The sequence below is a fragment of the Puma concolor genome, chromosome A1 (genome assembly GCF_028749965.1).
Source record: "Puma concolor isolate L17-30 chromosome A1, mPumCon1.1.hap2, whole genome shotgun sequence".
Lineage (NCBI taxonomy): Eukaryota > Metazoa > Chordata > Mammalia > Carnivora > Felidae > Puma > Puma concolor.
This window is the reverse complement of record NC_141667.1, coordinates 49,903,008-49,917,848: the sequence shown is the minus strand read 5'-3', so window position 1 is coordinate 49,917,848 and position 14,841 is coordinate 49,903,008. Positions and strand designations below refer to the sequence as shown.

Here is a 14,841-nt window from a genome sequence, read left to right as displayed (position 1 = left end):
GTGAGACCAAGTCCTGCTGTTAGCACAGAGCCTGCTTGGGATTTTCTCTCTACACCTCCCCCACTCATGCTTGCTCTTTCAAAATATTTAAAAAATAAAATAAAGTGATAGTCTACACAGAAGGCCAGGTATCACCCTCTCATCCAGCACAGCCAAGGTGTTTCCAGTTACCTACAAGCCACACAAATCACTTTCCTAATTGCCACTTCCCTACCAAACTATCAACTAGTGTTAATTCTATACTAGTTCTTTTTGTGTATGTCTTAACGTTTCTTTAAGCTATGCAAAGCCCAAGAGAATGCATTCTTTACCTTAGAGAACACAATGAAAATTAACATACAACTGTGAAATATATGCTGGAACAAATACGTGTGGCAACAGAGAAACACCATCGCTACAGGTTAAGTTATGGCAAGAGTATGAAACATGCATACCTTTGCTCAAAACTTCTGAGAACAAAAAACAAAGCTGTAAACTGCTGCTAATTCAATAAATGCTTGTCCCTCTATCTTATGACAAAATTGAGCCTTTGTATCACATAGCACCCACAGAAAGCACATTTCTTTGGGTGGTTTTGTCCTGAAAGTTTGTACTTTAATGTCCACTTATCACGTACCATTGTTACATTCACCAGTCCAGAGCTACATTACCTTATTGCCTGACTTGACCTATCACAGGATACTGAGGGCCTTACAGCCCAAAGTGCCACAGATCACCCACCATAGGCATCAGAGGCCTTTGGGGTTAAAAATCAGATGAGCAAACCTCAAATCTTCATCGGGGCGTGCTGGAAGAGGAATGTAAAACAAGCATTCCAAGTAAATTTTTGTATGTAGAAGTCTGTGAACCACCGCGGTGATGAAGGTATGTTTATCCTGGCTTACGTAAAGACATATATACAAAAGTTGGATTCATACACTGTATTTGTATGAGAAAAATAAGTGGAAACGTAGGCCAAGGGAGTTGAAACCTTTATTTTCTCAGAGATTTTTATCAATCACCAAACATGCACCATATTTCTTCCTGTGCAGTGAGTACATGAAGGGAAAAAAATGATTCCAACAGATGGAGTATCAATTAGCGGAGGATGAGACCAGCCGTTGCCTTCAAAAATACATTTTCTTCGTGGCTGTGAAGTCTGCGATGCAAGACCAGGCACTAAAATGTAGACTGCCTCTTAATTCCTACTAGAGCCAAATAATTTTCCTCTGAAATATGAAACCAGGACAGCAGGCAATGGGAGTTCTCTCACCACCTACCCCCACTTGAGGGGGACCCCTCGCTAGTGGTGGTTCTCGAAATTACTGCTGCTGTCCTCCGCTCTTCCTCCCCCGTCTGCAGCTGGAACTGACCCATCTGCAGCTGGAACTATTAGGTGTCCTCTGACACCTGCCACTTGTGACCCCAAGGGAAGTGCTAATTCAAATGCCAGTGTTCTGATTACATAGAGGCTACCTGAGAATCCTTTTCAGGAATCCAATAGGAAGGGGACTTTTAAAACTGAAGTATCTAGAGAAAATGAGTAAATGCTTCTCCCTTCTTGTTCATTCATTCTCACACATTTTCTTTCTTTCATATATACACATAATTCCTTTTCTTTTTAGAAAGAGGTTAAGTGGCCTTGGAAATACCCCTGGCAAGACGACGATCATGCTGACAACTCCACAAAATCAATCTATGGAATATTCATATAGAGACATCCAAACTACTACTCATTTGTTCAGCCAAAGGTGCCAACCTGGTAACTGGCACAAAGCGCTCATTCTCCCTGGAATTCCTGAATTCAGAGGCATCTGCAGCCATCAACCCATTACTTATCTCCAGGTCAAAGTACACGGGTAAGAAAGGTGGCTTTAAAGGTCAGTGGATTCTGTAGTTAAGAACAGGTGGCTGAGAGTAAAGTTTGGGTTCATCATCTACCATAGGTGGAAAGAGCTGGACACGTTTTTATAAGATTTATGCCACAGTGTAAAAATGATTCATTCTGCAAAGCATAAAGTAGTTCTTGCTTTATAAAAATAGGACCACAATTTTTTTTTTTTTTTAAATGCACTTCTACAGAAGGAACCATGTTCCAATACTGCAAAAAAAATGTTCTACTTAAAGCAGAACAAGATAACCACCCCCATACATCCCTTCTTTTCCTGGTCCCTTTCCAGTCAGTCATGTTATTCCTGGCACACTGTTCTTGGTAGTAAGGATCCTAGGGCCACCTGCTGCCAGGAAACTTAGGGGTCTTGCATGGTTAACCATGCCAGGACTGAAAAGCAAAGGATCAGCTGTCTTCATCTAGGATCTCTGGATGTTCCTTCCAGAAAGCATCCCCAATAATATCGCAATATAAAGGCACTGGCTTAATCCTGGTCCGAGTCACCGCCATCTTTTTTCCTTCTATTTCTGCTGGCAGCTTGACTTCTTTTGTTGTGACTTCACCCACCTACAGATAAAAGTTAACATATTAACACTGTTAATTGGGTTTGGGAGAGTAGAGGGGGATATGCAGGAAGCTGATTTATTTTATATACTTCCGACAAACATTTTTCAGGTAGGTATACAAATACATATCTCAACATACATGAATTTGTTTAAAAACTTTTAAAAAGTTGCTATATTCTGAAAGAAGGTCTTAGGAACAAAGGAGTAATTCCATGTTCCTTATTAACAATAAATATAGAATTAAAGGTTTTTTTTGTTTGTTTTTTTGCTTCTCTCATCTGCATGAAGAAGTATCCAAGTCTGTGCTAAAGAGCAAATGTGGTTTTAAAATACTAATAAGCTGAAGCTGCCAGTGGGGAGGACTAATTCTTAAGGTACCCCTTAACACCTGAAAACATTCATTAAAAAAAACAACAACTAAATGAAGGAAATAAATTTAGAGAAATCATTATGCTCCGAAGCTGGCACAGAGAGAAAATATTGGTAAAATTAAGAATTTAGGTAAAGGTACAGAATATTAAAGTATGAATATCTAGGGAATCTCAAGAACATTCTCCAAGTGGTAAAACGCTCATATACAATGTTTCCCTATGCCTCATATTATAGTTGTCATGGGACGGGTGGACCACTTAATGATATTATCCAGTGTGGAAGAAAGTATTTTTTAAATGTTATATGAATGCAAAAATCCTTCTGTCTGCAGTGTACTCTGTTATGGGGTTTTATCTGATTTGGAGAGCTTATGACACAGGAAAATAAATGAACTAATTCTAAAATCTGTGATTCTGCTTATAAAGAGAAATTCCAGACAACAAAGATCACTAACAAACTGACAAAATTAGTAGCACTGACTGACAAAAAAAGCATCCAAAATAATGTATAGTATCTCATTTAAAAAAGATCTAATTCATGTTAATCAATGGCGTCACATCTTTATACATGTGGTAAGGGACACAAAGTTTGGGATGGGCACAGGCTTTCTTCTTTCTGACCTCCATTTTAATTCGGACACAACAGCATTACCTTCTGCCATATCAACACAGTCCCTTTCCTATACATCAGTGGCTCATTATTGTAGTTGATGTTGAATTCAGAAAACAAAATCTCATTCTTGTCTGCTGCAAGAGTTCCCTGAGAAAATAAAAAAAAGATATAAAAAGATTTTTATGTCTGCTCTCTGCCCTCACCCTACCTATCCATTCCACCCTCTATCTAAATTTCCACAAACAAAAAAGTGGAAGGGTTTTACCAAATATCTTATAGATACTAATGAATTTCAATTGTAAGAGCAGTTTAAATCTTATTTAGATGTCTAAATTCATAAAACTGTCTTCTGTAGCAAACAACTGGCTTCAAAAGTCACAACTGGGATGGGGTGACAGGAAAGAGTACTATTCTGTACTACGTAATGTATGTTATCTTATTTGACCCTCATTACCATCTCCATTTTAGAGAGAACTCTGAAGCTTAGAAAGATTATATAAATTGCCTAAGGCCAAAAGCTGCTTTTATTCTTATAAGAATCAAAATCTAGGGGCGCCTGGGTGGCGCAGTCGGTTAAGCGTCCGACTTCAGCCAGGTCACGATCTCGCGGTCCGTGAGCTCGAGCCCCGCGTCAGGCTCTAGGCTGATGGCTCAGAGCCTGGAGCCTGTTTCAGATTCTGTGTCTCCCTCTCTCTCTGCCCCTCCCCGTTCATGCTCTGTCTCTCTCTGTCCCAAAAATAAATAAACGTTGAAAAAAAAATTAAAAAAAAAAAAAAAAAACAAAATCTAAACTCAGCTCTTCCAAACTCGGGATAGATCTACCAATATGCCAATTATTATTGCTATCTCTAAATCTTCACCATTACTGTTAATGACAAACATGTATTGTGTAATTATAATGTGCCAGGCATTATATTAAGAGCCATAACAACACATCACCTCATTTCAGTTAGTCATCCCATAAGTAGCACTGGTCATCTAATGATGAACGCCAGTGTTTATTATGGTTTATGTGCTTTATGCCATTTAATTCTCACAATAAACCTATGCAGTGGGAACTGTTACTTCTTACATCTTACCTATAAAGAACTAAGGCAGAGGGGATAAAATTAAATAGAAGTCCCTGAGTACAATTATTTGACTTCCAAAGCCTATACTCTTAACAATACACGCACCCAGCAGGGAATGACAATGATAAAGATGCCAAGTGGGACTGATGAAAAAGAGCATGTGCCCTGTCTAAAGAAGGCAACCAATATGCAGCCCCAGCCACGCACTACCACGTGGGAATGTAGAGCCAGTGTCACCAATTCCATTTTCTAGCTGAGGACACTAAGACTCAGGGAGAAGCAGTAACTCATCTGGGGTCACAGAATAAGCAGGTAGCAGAGCTGCTACTAGTAAGATCTTTATATCCTTTCAAACCAAAGCAGTAGAGAGCTTTAAAAGAATACAAAATGGCATGGGAGAGTGTACAGAAAACCAACCCCAGGTGAGTATTAATGCAGTTAAGACCTTATACCTGTAATCTCTCTTGGGCTTGTACTGGTGTTAGTCCAGACTGTTGTACAAGTGCCCAGAAAACTGTATTATAAAGATTATTGACGTGACCTGTGAGGAGAAAAGAGTAGCACTGTTTATACAGATATGATCTTTATGCAATACTCATGTTTCGAAGAACATTAGAACTCCACCTCTCTGGGGCGCCTGCGTGATTCAGTCAGTTAAGCGTCTGACTTCGGCTCAGGTCATGATCTCACAGCTTGTGAATTCGAGCCCCACATTGGGCTCTGTGTTGACAGCTCGGAGACTGGAGCCTGCTTCAGATTCTGTGTCTCCCTTTCTCTCTCTGCCCCTCCCCAACTCTCTCTCTCTCTCTGTCTCAAAAAATAAACATTAAAAAAAAAAAAATTAAAAAAAAAAAAAAAAAGAACTCCACCTCTCTCCTTGAAAGGAGAGAGATCTCGGAGACATTTAGTGATTTACCCAGAACCATACACTGGGAAGATGGGGGGGAAGTGGTCAAGTATAAACAAACTTATTACCTAGAAGTTTTATTCTCTCATTTCACTTATGCTGTGTATAAACTGGTTAACTTACACATTAAACTTAGGAATACTTTCAAAGTTATTTTAGATTAATCCTAGCTCTTTTCCAGTTTTTCTGGGAAAATCAAGATACACCAAATAAGTAAGTCTCACAAACATGTCATCATAGTTGTGTAAGGCAGGAGTCACAATTCAAACACCCAATGAGGCCACCATGAACATAAATGCATAAAGCAGAGTAGGTGACCCATGGGGAACAAGAGAGAATGGTACAGTTTATGGCACATTGGCTTCTGTGTGTGTGTGTATATATATATAAAGGCAGCAGTCACTGCATAGGTAATATCTAATACTAAGTGGGAATGTAGACCTAGTATTACCAGGTCTCCTGATTTTTCCCAAAAAAACTGGAAATCGGGAACATTTACATGAATCTCCCAATTTTTCAATTGTTTTCAACTAATTAAAAAAATACAAAATACTGCATTTAAACAAAATACACATGTGCCAAACCTGTATCAAATCACCACCTCTAATATATGGAACTGGTGGTTTAACTACATCTGTTTACTTGGTTTCACTTACAATCTGCTTGCCGCCAACTGAGGTAGTCCTTTAAGGTCTGGTTGTTAGGATACACTATGACTCTTCCATCAAAGCCTGGGGGATACAGAAGGGGCTGGTCCTCAAAGTAATCTCGCCAATAAAACACATAGCTGGAGGCAAACTGGGAAGCCACATGGGTCATGAACTTACTTGCAGAAGTAAGGCACATTGGGTGGAGCAAGAAAAAAGAAAATACATGATATTAATTCAAAACCATGATAGAGCCTGTGTGTGCAAGAGTGATTATACAAAGTGTCCAGCAAGTCAAGAGATAAAATGTGCTGGGCCAAGAAAAACTAAGCAGCCCGCCTCTCTTTCCAGTCCAATAAGTAACTTACTAATACTGAATTTTTGTATGTAGGATGTTATGTGAATTTATGGTTAAAGAGGGTTTGTGTGTGTGTGTGTGTGTTTTTAGTCTTGGAAGGAAGAGAACCATTGTTTTAAAAAAGGCAATTCATTATATGCTTTGTTTTCTCTGACAGTTTCGATATATTGCCAAATGAAATATCAAATTTGTCTATTTTGAGATCCTTCTTAATTAAAAATTTAAGCAATATTGTAAAGCACATATAGGCTGTTCTTGGCTAAAGCCAACCTAGGAATTAAATTATTAATATTATTATATTCTAACGGTGTCTGTTTCTAGTCTTAATGTTCAGTGCCAGATCTATGTAGAAGCTAAGGTGATGAGGAATGAAGCAGAAAGAATCAGATAAAGAGGTTTATGTAATGCTCACATAAAAGATAAAAGTACAGGGGCGCCTGGGTGGCTCAGTCGGTTAAGCGTCCGACCTCAGCTCTGGTCACGATCTCGCGGTCCGTGAGTTCCAGCCCCGCGTCGGGCTCTGGGCTAATGGCTCAGAGCCTGGAGCCTGCTTCCGATTCTGTGTCTCCCTCTCTCTCTGACCCTCCCCCGTTCATGCTCTGTCTCTCTCTGTCTCAAAAATAAATAAACGTTAAAAAAAAATTAAAAAAAAAGATAAAAGTACAACAGTCTAAACAGGAAATATACATTCTGCAGTTGGAATATTCCATCTGCAGTCTGTAAGGCACCAATTAAAAAAGGCAAAAACCAAATGCTGACAGGAAATATTCTCAAGAGCTAGGACATGGAATTACCTAGCTCTTCTTTTAAACCAATTGCTTTTCCGCTTGAACACAAAGCTGTACTCATCACTCTGTCCATACGCAATCACAATATCCTCCAGTTCTGTCATTACAGTCTGGGCACATTTGGTCATCAGGTGGAGAGCACGGCTGTCATTAGGTTTTGCAAAGTTGTGTTTCTCAGCAAACCTTTATAGAGGGAAAAGGGCATGAATGGAAGAGAGCTTACAACCTGACTTATTTAAGAAGTCTACTTTATTCTCGCCCTGACCAACTGAGAAAAAGGCGCATAATTGCTAAGTCTCCATTCCCTGTTCTGCGAAACGGAGATAAAGTATACTTACGTCACAGGACTGTTGTGAAGATTAGAGGGAGGTAACAAATATAACTATGCCTGGCTCCTTGGAAATGCTCAACAAGTGATAAGAACCATTATTAAAATAATACTTTTAAGAATTAAATTCCCATCTTTCTGTTACATTTCTTTTTTATTTTTCCTCCCGCGTATGGCTAGTTACTGATAATCAAAGAACATACTATAAAGTATTGCCCACAGCAAGATCTAAAAAGGTCTCTAAGCAGTCTGCCTTCCAATAGAACTAACTAAATAGCCGGGCAACTGGCTGAAGAACTGAAATGCTGCACTGGGGACTGACTTTTTCCACCAGGGCCTTGCTAACAGGTCTTAGCTCAAGGGCGCCGCAGGCCAGCTGCTCATCACAAGAGCACTCGGCCTCAGTTTAACTACTCAGACCGCGCCTTCAAGCACCTGGTAGCTAGCGCGTAGTGTGAGGCTCAATGCCACGCGCTCATTGGCTGTCGCGTTACCCGGTAACCAAGAGCTGCCGCCACAATTGGCGTTCCATTCCCCGGAAGCCCTGGGGCACCTTGCTGCCTCAAACCAAACTCGCTCACCGATGGAAATTCCTGCCGTCCAGCCGCACCACCACCCAACAGTGGGCCAGGCAGGTGTCGTCAGCCTCGAAGTTCCGCACGTACTCGAACTTGCTCTTTGCCATGGCCGCCCCCAATTTCAAGCACCGTCTCAGAGTAACGGAAGTGACGGCCCAGCAGTCGCGAACTTTCACATTGCATGCGGACCACATTCGCCCCGCGGACCACATTCGCCCCGCGGAGGGAAGGACCAAGAAAGCCTCGCCCCGGAAGTTCCTGTGTCTCTTAGTGGCCGCTCTAGCTGTAGTGGAGGTCCTCATCTCTCTCGCCTCTCCTTGTAGTTCTTAATCCACTTCCGGGCGTGTAAGAAGCGTTCCATTGCACCTTTTGTACTGCACACGGTTGTCAGATTTTCTCCTCCGTCATGCAGCAAGTCACTTTCACGAAGTGAGATTTTGTAAAAATTTTCTTTCTGACCAAGTTTGAAGGTTTAGTTGTGATTTTTTTTTCTTTCTAAATAGCATTTATTAACTTGCAGAAAATGTGGGATATACCGGAAAATATAAGAAAATACTTCCTATTTCCCCTCTCCCTTCAAAGCATTGTGAATGGTTTCTTCCAGTCACTTTTCTCTTTGTATTTGTTTTTGTACACAGGGAACACACAAAATTGTAATCATACACCTATGCGATTTTTGTATTTTCCACTTAAACCTTGAGCATTTTCCAATGTCATCAAATATTCCAAAGGGTGATTTTAAAAAGAAAAATAGGATTTTATTCTGACACACGGGCCTACTAAATTAATTTACTCAACTTTTGCACGAAGACCCAACCTTTAATTTCTTTTTGCTGGTAGATAATAGTAACATTAAACCCTAATATTTTTTATGATGCTTTATGATTTATAAAGCTCTTTTGAATTCAGTACTTATTTTTTTATCCTCAAGAAAATTTTTCAAATAATATAAAAGAATATATGATGAAGTCTCTCACTGACTCCTAACTCTATACTTCAGACAATGGCTGTTGCTAGTTACTTGTATATCCATCCAGGAGTAGATAAAAACATATATCTACATCTGTATCTAAATCTCTCAAACTGTTTGAAGGCAACATGAAGAAAGGAAGGATGTAAATGTCATGAATTTATGCCCTGGCTCTGCCACATATTGACTATGTGACCTAACATAAGTTACTTTTTTTCTCAGATTTCCCCTTTGTTAAGTGAAGACACCAATTCTTCCCTTGCTACCCTCTAAAGTTATTGTGTGAGCATTAGAGAACATGATGGGTAGCATTTGTGGTATGGATGTACAGACACACTGGTATAATAATATTCCAAGGTGATGTTAATTTGCAACCAAGATCAGGAAGCACTTAGAGGAACAGGTTAAAACACACCAGGAGGAAATAGACAAATTCACAATGTAGAATCTTATATAAGATTACTGACCTGACTTCTTAAAAATATAAATTTCATGAAGAATAAAAAAAAGAAAAAATGAAAGGAAGGAAGGATGGGAAAAGGTAGGACACTGTTTCAGAATGAAACGGATTTAAGAAACATACAAACAAAATACAATGTGAAAATCTGGAATGTATACTGGCCTGAAAAATATTAAAGGTAGTTCTAAATCCACTGGGAAAACATGCAGTTAAAAACAGCTCTAGATTTCAGTGGTTTACAAACAAACATTTATTTCTTGCTCAAGTCACTCAGGTTTCTGGCTTGGCTACTGCTATGCTCCAGGCAGATGTTCTGATTTATGTGTCTTCTTATTCCAAAACTCAGTCAATGATTCAAAAGGCTTTTGCACCATAGGGGAACATCTTGCTGTTCACATTATGTTTGCTAAAGCAGCATAACAACAGAGTCAAGTGCAAAGATTGCAGGGCAGGGATGTATTATCTTCCCACAGGGAACGGAAAAGTGAATAATTTTGAACAATAATGCAATCTACTGCAACTGTTCATTAGTTGATATTAGGGAATTATTGTTAATTTTAGTGGCACAATAATGGTAGTGTGCTTAGGCAGGAGAATAACTTTATTTTTAGTTTTTAAATTTATTTTTAAAATTTACATCCAAGTTAATTAGCATATAGTGCAACAATGATTTCAGGAGTAGATTCCTTAATGCCCCTTACCCATTTAGTCCATCCCCCCTCCCAAAACCCCTCCAGCAACCCTCAGTTTGTTCTCCATATTTATGAGTCTCTTCTGTTTTGTCCCTCTCCCTGTTTTTATATTATTTATGCTTCCTTTCCCTTATGTTCATCTGTTTTGTATCTTAAAGTCCTCATATGAGTGAACTCATATGGTGTATTTGTCTTTCTCTGACAGACTAATTTCACTTAGCATAATACCCTCTAGTTCTATCCACATAGTTGCAAATGGCAAGATTTCATTCTTTTTGATGGCTGAGTAATACTCCATTGTATATGTATATATATATACCTATATATACATTGTACATATATGTACACACATATATATACACTGTATATATATATGTATACATATATACATTGTATATGTATGTATATATATATATACATGTGTGTGTGTGCCTGTATATATATGTATGTATGTGTGTGTGTGTGTATGTGTGTGTGTGTGTGTGTGTGTGTGTGTGTGTGTGTATATATATATATATATATATATATATATATATATACCACATCTTCTTTATCCATTCATCCATCGATGGACATTTGGGCTCTTTCCATACGTTGACTATTGTTGATAGCACTGTTATAAACACTGGGGTGCATGTGTCCCTTTGAAACAGCATACCTGTATCCCTTGGATAAATACCTAGTAGTACAGTTGCTGGGTCGTAGGGTAGTTCTATTTTTAATTTTTTGAGGAACCAGCAGGAGAATAACTTTAATCTTAGAGGATACCTGAAGAAAAAGTGGCAAAATATTAACATTTACTGAATCTAGGTGTAGTCATATGGGTATTTATTATATTATTTTTTCTATTTTTCTACATATTATGCGTTGTGTCACCCAAAAAGATATGTTGAAGTACTAACCCAAGATACAGTGATGTAACTTTATTTGGAAATAGGGTCTTTGCAGATATAATCAATTAGGATGAGGTCACTAGGGTGGGGCCTTAATCCAATATGACTAGTGCCCATATGAAAAGAGAAAACAGAGGCACACAGAGGAAGACCACCAAGTAGAGAAGAAGCCAGAGATTTGAGTGATGCATCTATAAGCCAAGGAAGGCAAAGGATTGCCAGCCATCATCAGAAGCTAGAAGAGAGGCGTGGAAATGGGTGCCATCATTATTCCCATTTTAAAGATGTGGAAATTGAGTAGAGAGAGGTCCAGTAATTTGCCTAAGGTCACAGATCCAACAGGTGGTGATGCAAGAATTCCAAACCAGGGGTACCTGACTGGCTCAGTTGGAGGGCATGCAACTCTTGATCATGAGGTTATGAGTTCAAATCCCACATTGGGCAAAAAGTGCACACACACACACACACACACACACACACACACACACACACACACAAGAATTCAAACCAAGCATTTTAACACAAAGCCCATGCTCTTAGCTACTCCTCAGTATTATCTCCCCTTCTCTCTCTCTCTCTGTCTTCATTCACCAGCTTTGCAATAGTTACTGCCTGTGTCAACCCGGCAGAAATCAACCAATTCAGTACTTCACTGAGTCTTCAAATCAAAAGGTACATGAATCATCCAATCCCTTACTTCTCAAACATAATTTATTCATATACAGCCTTTGTGAATTTTGTCATTTCCATATATTACCTTAGTTAGAAATATTTTTCTTTATGCCAATTCTCTTCATTTTAAATCTTTTTATTGGAAATGAACATACACGTGCAAAAGTACACAAAACATGATGTAACCAGTACTCAGTCAAGAAAGAGAACATTGTCAGTTGCCAGGAATCCATATCAATTATTATTACCTCTCCTTTCCAGAGCTAATGGCCTTCTTAACATCTATAACTTTTTTATGTTCATTTTTTAAAGTTATCTCTCTGCCCAACACGAGGCTCAAATTCACAATCCCAAGATGAAGAGGTGCATGCTCTACTGACAGGAAGCCAGGCACCACAGTTATGTTTGTTTTTGGACATTACATAAATGAAATCTTGCAGTACATATTCTTTGGCATCTGGTCTCTTTGGATCAACATTATGTTTGGAAAATTCAACCAAGTTGCAGAGTGTAACTGTAGTTCATTTATCTTCATTCTTCCATAGTATCCGATTGTATAACTATACCAGTTTATCCACGGTATTATTGAATAGATATTTAGATTGCTTCCATTTTGGGAGTGATTATGAAAAACACTACTCTGAACATTCTTGTACATGTCTTTTTGTGTACACATGCCTGAATTGGGTATACACCTAAGACTAGAATTTCTGTGTCATGGAGAATGCATCTGTTCACTTTTGGTAGATAATGTCATACTTTTTCCAAAGTGTTTTTACCAATTTCCATTTCTCCAAATAGTATGTGACTTGCTCCATATCCTCACCAACACTTGATATTGTTAGTTTTCAAAAAGATTATGCTGCATCATTCTAACTTATATATAGTAGATCTTTCAAGGAGTATATTTCCATGATGATTAACAATGTTTAACATTTTTTCTTACACTTATTGGCCACCTGGATATCCTTTGTTGTGAAGTATGTGTTCAAGTCTTTTGCACAGTTTTTCACTCACTATTTAATACTTCAATTAAGTATTTGAAAGAGAAATTATTTGAAAGAGAAATTATCTGAAAGAGAAATTGTCATTACCATAAATGGAAAATTAGCATCACATGTCAACAATAGAGGGTGACAATATATTAAGATAAATGCAATTCCAGGATAATGCTCATGCTTTGTGGTAGGATTTTTTGTTTTATTTTTCATTTTGCCAACAACGAAAAGGAAGTGCTGAACATTACCAGACATTCTCAAAGTCATTCACGAAGCTAGTTGCAAAACTTGATTTGATTCAGAGTTCCCTTTCCCTTCCAATGACTGATAAAAACCTGGAGAAGAAGGGACAGGTCAAAAGCCATAACAACTCTCCTGAGGTCTCCCCCAGGTTTATCAGTTAACACCAGGGACCATTCATTAAATATCTACTCTGTGCCAGGTCCTATGGTCATATACTAGCCACATTGCTTTGGCTATCTGATTTATTCTGCACAGTTGTTCATTGAGGGTGGGTTTTCCAGTGTTGGTGTGTGGCTTCTACCCTTGATAGCTGGAGCTCCACCATTATATCTATGTTCCAGGAAGGAAGAAGGACAAACGGGAAGATAGCAAAGCTCACACCTCCAAACCAAATCACGTCTCTTTATCAGGTTTTTACTAAAGCTGCACAACTTCTGCGTATATATTTTGAGCCTTCCTCATCTGCAGTGGAGCCTGGGAAATGTAGTTCTTTTAGCTGGGCACTTGGCCATCTCCAATAATATAGGATCTTTCTTTCTTTTCAAAAAAGAAGGGAGAATGCTATTGCACGGGCAACTGGAAATTTCTGCCACAAAAGCCACTAGGGGTTATAAAGGGATAGCCTAACAGGCCCTGCACCCTGAACTCTAACTCCCAGCCTGCTCCCCCTACCTCCCTCAGCCACTTTATAAAAAAAAAAAAAAAAAAAAAAAAATCAGGGCACCTCAGTGACTCGGTTCAGTGTCTGAATCTTGATTTTGGCTCAGGTCATGATCTCAGAGTTGTGGGATCCAGCCTCACATCTGGAGTCTCAGGTCTGGGAGAGGAGCGGGTGGGGGGGGGGAGTGGGGGGAAGGGGGAGGAGGGGGAGGAGGGGAAGGAGGAAGAAGAGGAAGAGGAAAATGAGGGAGGAGGAGGGGGAAAAAAAGAAGGAGGAGGAGGATGAGAAGAAGAAGAGAAAGAGGAAGAGGAGGAGGAGAGGAAAGAGAGGGCAAGGGGGAGGGGGCAAGCGGGAGGAGGGAGAGATGGGTGAGGAGGGGAGAAGGAGAGGAAGAGGAAGAGGAAGAAGGAGGTGGAGAAGAGAAAGAAGGAGAAGGAGAAGGCAGAGAAAGAAAAAAGAGACAGATGATTGGTTGGAAATTCCAGGGGAGATGTTACATTCTTCCCTCCCCATACTTCCCTCCACCACCTGCCTTGAGTTCCCCCACTTCCCATCCCCAGAATAGGTGGGGGAACTCGAAGCAGGTGGTGGAGGGAAGTATGGGGAGGGAAGTTGGGGGAGGCTTCAAAGGCAGGCAAGAAAGGAGTACTAGTTCCTTACTTACCAGCTGGGGACCTGAAGAATTTTCCTGGTGCTATCACTGTAGCAGGATATCAGGAGAGTTACTTGGAGGTCCTGATAAGTATCCCTCTCTTGCTCCCCTTGAGTTTTGGGTATATGTGAATGTAGAGACCAGTGACTACACCATATTTGGAGGTTTCTGGAGCAGACCAGGCCAGTGTATGAGAAGGATCAGCAATGAGGTATGCCTGAAAAAATGACAGAGATACCTCACTGCAGTCCCCCTCAGCCTTTGTGCGTGTGTGGGGGGGTCATCATCATCACTGGTTCCATAAGAAGCAGCTCAGAGGTTGGGGTAAGTGGGGGGGACAGGAACTGGGAATTGCCTTGAGCCCAATGTGCAAGTAAAAGTCATCCCTCCTACAGAGGGTCTGAAGACAGAGAGAGCTGGAAGGGCCAAGAGGAGCTATATGTTCCTCTCTAAGGATCCTTGGAAGATCATCCTGGTGCTAAAAATGGCCCCAGGATAACCATG

At 39.8% G+C, this 14,841-nt stretch overlaps 1 protein-coding gene across 5 annotated transcripts in view; it reads right to left on the bottom strand.

Moving 5' to 3' along the window:
- Positions 1-955: 955 nt before the first annotated feature.
- Positions 956-14,841, bottom strand: part of THG1L (tRNA-histidine guanylyltransferase 1 like) — a 30,140-nt gene continuing 16,254 nt past the window's right edge. The window contains exons 1-6 of one of the 5 annotated variants that reach the window (XM_025924450.2): positions 8,100-8,312; positions 7,197-7,373; positions 6,054-6,223; positions 4,943-5,031; positions 3,460-3,567; positions 956-2,437 (exon numbers count right to left, since the gene is read on the bottom strand). In XM_025924450.2, the coding sequence (XP_025780235.2) occupies positions 2,276-2,437; positions 3,460-3,567; positions 4,943-5,031; positions 6,054-6,223; positions 7,197-7,373; positions 8,100-8,308 (915 nt within the window). In that variant the 5' untranslated portion in view covers positions 8,309-8,312 and the 3' untranslated portion in view covers positions 956-2,275. Of the gene's footprint in view, positions 2,438-3,459; positions 3,568-4,942; positions 5,032-6,053; positions 6,224-7,196; positions 7,374-7,528; positions 7,923-8,099; positions 8,314-14,841 lie in introns of those variants that run through there. The other 4 variants (XM_086704268.1, XM_086704212.1, XM_086704161.1 and 1 more) reach the window with 4 other exon arrangements.